Below are 3,801 nucleotides of genomic sequence, written 5' to 3'. Positions count from 1 at the left end.
ACTCTCCACTTGTTCCAAACCTGTATGAATTTCTTTCTTCTGTTGAACACAAAAGAAGATATTTTGAAGAAGTTGACGGTAGCCATTGACTTCCATAGTATGGAAAAAAAAAATACTATGGAAGTCAATAACAACCATCAACTGTTTAGCTACCAACATTCTCCAAAATAACTTATTTTGTGTTCAGCAGAAGAAAGAAGCTCATCAAGGATTGGAACAAGCGGAGGGTGAATAAATGATGACATAATTTTTCATTTTTGGGCAAACTGTCCCTTTAATGTGTCATTCTATCTTTATAAGGATGCACAAGCCAGCTATGATGTCAACAGCAACGATTCCGATCCAACACCACGTTATGATGCAACCAATGAAAATAAGTTAGTTAATTTCCACTGTGACTCAGTCTTACTTCCCTTTCACTTAGTCTCCACATATTTTGAATTTAAATACATTTTAAAAAATTAAGTGCTCTAGACAAAAATTACGTCTTCCATTTCTTTGTGATTTCACGTATAAGACATGGGACAAGATGTGCTGGTGTGGTGGCTGCCTCTGCGAACAATTCCCTCTGCATTGTCGGAATTGCCTACAATGCAAAAATTGGTGGTGAGTTATCGGAAGTGTTTGTTTATGTTTGTATACATATGTCTCTATGGCTATGTTTTGTAGACTATATATTGCCTATATGATTTACGCAACAATAATCATTTAGTACTGGTAGTATGTAATATGGTATTCGAAACAGCCTGTTATTGATATTTATGAAGCTGTGTTTCCCAATCGCTCCTCCCTGCACATGTAGGTGTGCGTATGCTGGATGGCGATATGACTGATATGGTGGAAGCCCAATCCCTGAGTCTGAAACAGCAGTATATTGACATCTACAGCTCCAGTTGGGGTCCAGATGATGATGGCAAAACAGTAGATGGCCCCGGCCCTCTTGCCCTGCTCGCTCTGGAGAAGGGCATTCGCAAAGTTAGTGTGTGTTTGAACAGTATAGGGCAGTATAGGGCAGACCAGACCCTTCAAGACCCAAAGACCAATAGTAGACTCTCTACACCAGCTGTGGAAAGTAACAACATATTTTTTTACTATTGCACTTAAAGCTAAACTATGTAACATTTGGCCACTGGAGTTTATATGCAGAGGTTATTTGCAGAGGAACATTGTTTTGGTAATTGCAGTTGGTAATGAGTTGTGTGTACATGGATGAATCATGGCTAAAAAAAAATTGCTTAAATAGTATTTTTGCTTGACACCAGAGTGTTAATAGTTTTTTTATTTTATCGTAATATACGTATATATATATTCCTCTTTGCGTCTCAGGGCAGAAAGGGCCGTGGCTCCATCTTTGTGTGGGCATCAGGAAATGGTGGGCAGAGTCAAGACCACTGCTCATGTGATGGTTACACCAACAGCATTTACACCATCTCAGTGGGCAGCACCACTCAGAGTGGCCGAAAGCCGTGGTACCTGGAAGAGTGCTCCTCTACTCTGGCCACCACTTACAGCAGTGGAGACAATCACAGCTTAGGCGTTGTGAGTCAATCATTGTGTATTTGTTTGATACTTTGTCTAAAATTGTTCGTTTTTCCTCATTGGTTCCATGCATATGTGGGTTTTCAGGTGACAACAGATTTGAGGCAGCGTTGCACTGATGAGCACTCTGGCACTTCAGCATCAGCCCCTATGGCTGCAGGAATCATCGCCCTCACGTTGGAGGCAAAGTAAGCAGTCATGGTTTATGCTCCGCCTGTTAGATGGAGTCCTCTATCTGTTAGATCTGGCAAGTGCTTTGTGGTCAAATCAAATGCGGCGATCTTAAGCCTAAACGTCTGCCAACTGGCAAGAGTAAAACACATATCTTGGATCACCTCATTGCAGAACTTTAACTCTTTCCATTGGTTCAGATTCGGTCAGAGCTGAATTCTGCCATCATTGCTCATGGGATCTGTTTCACATACAGGTTTATTGAGCCAATTACGCTGTAGGATAAAATATTTACTGTTATCCCTGTTGAGCATTTGATGAATAAACTAATTTCTTTGTTCTTCATCCTCAGTCCAGCTCTGACCTGGAGGGACGTTCAGCACATTGTGGTGAAAACTTCACGTCGTGGTCACCTAAGTGCTTCAGACTGGCAGAGAAATGGAGCTGGATATGATGGTAAAATGAGCCTGTTTATTAAACATCATGTATTTAATTTGGCTTAAAAACTAATCACAGCAAAAAAAAATAAAAAATCCAGCATCCTTTGAGAAAAAAAAAATCTTCAAAAATCATAAAAATAAAAAACTTTATTCAGATTTATTCAAGGTTTTTAGCCACAGTAGGTTGCTTGGAAAGACATGTATTTTATACACAGCCATTTTTAATGGCCTTCGATTGAGAAAAATAGTTTTGGAACTGGATGGTGTAGTTACAGCATCTGCCAGAGGGGGCTGAACAGCATACTTTTAGTATGTGGTACATACTTTAAAAACATAGTGTGTGAGATGAGATGCAGTCATTAATCACTGAGCATGCAATTGCATGGAAGATAAAGCATGCTTTCATTGGCAGTGTGTAATGAACTGTGTCATCATTGGCTGTTGTGTAGTTAGTCACCTTTATGGGTTTGGCTTGATGGATGCTGAAGCCATGGTGAAGGAAGCAGAGACCTGGAAGCAGGTGCCTCCTCAACACGTGTGTGAGGAAAACGTAGTCCAGACTGCCAGGTAACTGTTTGCTCATAATCTTGCTCATTATTACCATATTTTTATACCATGGTATTTACATCGTCCTCCAAGATACTTAAAAGAATATCATAGTAATGCCATGGTACTTTTTCCTCTCCATTTATGCATCTCAGGATCATCAGTCCAGAGAGGGTGTTGAGGTCAGTGTTTAAGTCCTCAGGCTGCTCTTCTCAGCGTCTGCAGCGGGTGGTCTATCTGGAGCATGTGGTTGTACATGTCACAATCACACATCCTCACCGTGGAGACCTGTCAGTCACACTGACATCACCCTCTGGAACCAGATCTCAGCTTCTCACAAACAGGTACAAATATGCTGAGCCAGCTCAGATGGACTGGAATTAAAATAATAACTGTATTTACTGAAATACAGTACATGATTCACCCTTCAAAGCCTACTATATCATGTTTGATGAAATTTATGAGGCTTTTACATTATTATTTCTTTAGCAAGTAAAAGGCCTTTTAGTGTAATTTCTAAAAAATAAAGAAATTCAGGTAACGGTAAACGTGTCTTTTTGCGTTTAGCATTTTATAAAGTAAATGTAATAGATTTTATATTGTTAGTAATATTTCAAGATGAACACTTACTGGACTGAAGGTTTATTATCCATATATAATTTTTAGAAAAATCATGCTAAAATGTGAGTATCTGTTACGGGGCTGACGAGACATGTAGACTAAGACTAGAACTAGGAACTAGAAACTAACACAGGGGAAAAGGCTCCGTAAAGTAGCTATCACACGATGAGCGATAAGCGCTAAACAATACTCGGCCGTGGGAAGGGATCAGAGTGAGTGTTATATAGGGAATGTGTGATTGATTACAGCTGTGTGCAATCAACTGTGTGTGTGTAATCAGTGCAGTGGATGATGGGAACTGTAGTCCGGGTGAAGTGCAACAGTGGTGTGGTGCAAGAGTCCATAGTAGTGGAAGGGTGACCTCTGGTGGCGAGTAGACGGAAGTTCATGGACTGGATTCGTGACAGAGCCCACCCCCCAAGGAGCGGCTTCCAGACGCTCCAAACACTATACGATCCAGGTGGGCGGTGGAGCGGAGGCGGAA

General features: G+C 40.8%; 1 protein-coding gene across 1 annotated transcript in view; it reads left to right on the top strand.

The window, feature by feature from the left end:
* Nucleotides 1–3,801, top strand: part of LOC107684380 (proprotein convertase subtilisin/kexin type 5-like) — a 43,695-nt gene that overhangs the window by 3,662 nt on the left and 36,232 nt on the right. Inside the window, exons 5-12 of the mRNA XM_016480633.1 lie at nucleotides 301–377; nucleotides 518–606; nucleotides 803–975; nucleotides 1,327–1,539; nucleotides 1,627–1,727; nucleotides 2,063–2,166; nucleotides 2,600–2,717; nucleotides 2,852–3,040. Of these exons, the coding sequence (XP_016336119.1) occupies nucleotides 301–377; nucleotides 518–606; nucleotides 803–975; nucleotides 1,327–1,539; nucleotides 1,627–1,727; nucleotides 2,063–2,166; nucleotides 2,600–2,717; nucleotides 2,852–3,040 (1,064 nt within the window). The remainder of the gene's footprint in view (nucleotides 1–300; nucleotides 378–517; nucleotides 607–802; nucleotides 976–1,326; nucleotides 1,540–1,626; nucleotides 1,728–2,062; nucleotides 2,167–2,599; nucleotides 2,718–2,851; nucleotides 3,041–3,801) is intronic.

Source organism: Sinocyclocheilus anshuiensis, unplaced genomic scaffold (assembly GCF_001515605.1).
Source record: "Sinocyclocheilus anshuiensis isolate Anshui unplaced genomic scaffold, SAMN03320099.WGS_v1.1 scaffold29, whole genome shotgun sequence".
NCBI lineage: Eukaryota > Metazoa > Chordata > Actinopteri > Cypriniformes > Cyprinidae > Sinocyclocheilus > Sinocyclocheilus anshuiensis.
This window is presented reverse-complemented; position numbering and strand designations above follow the sequence as displayed.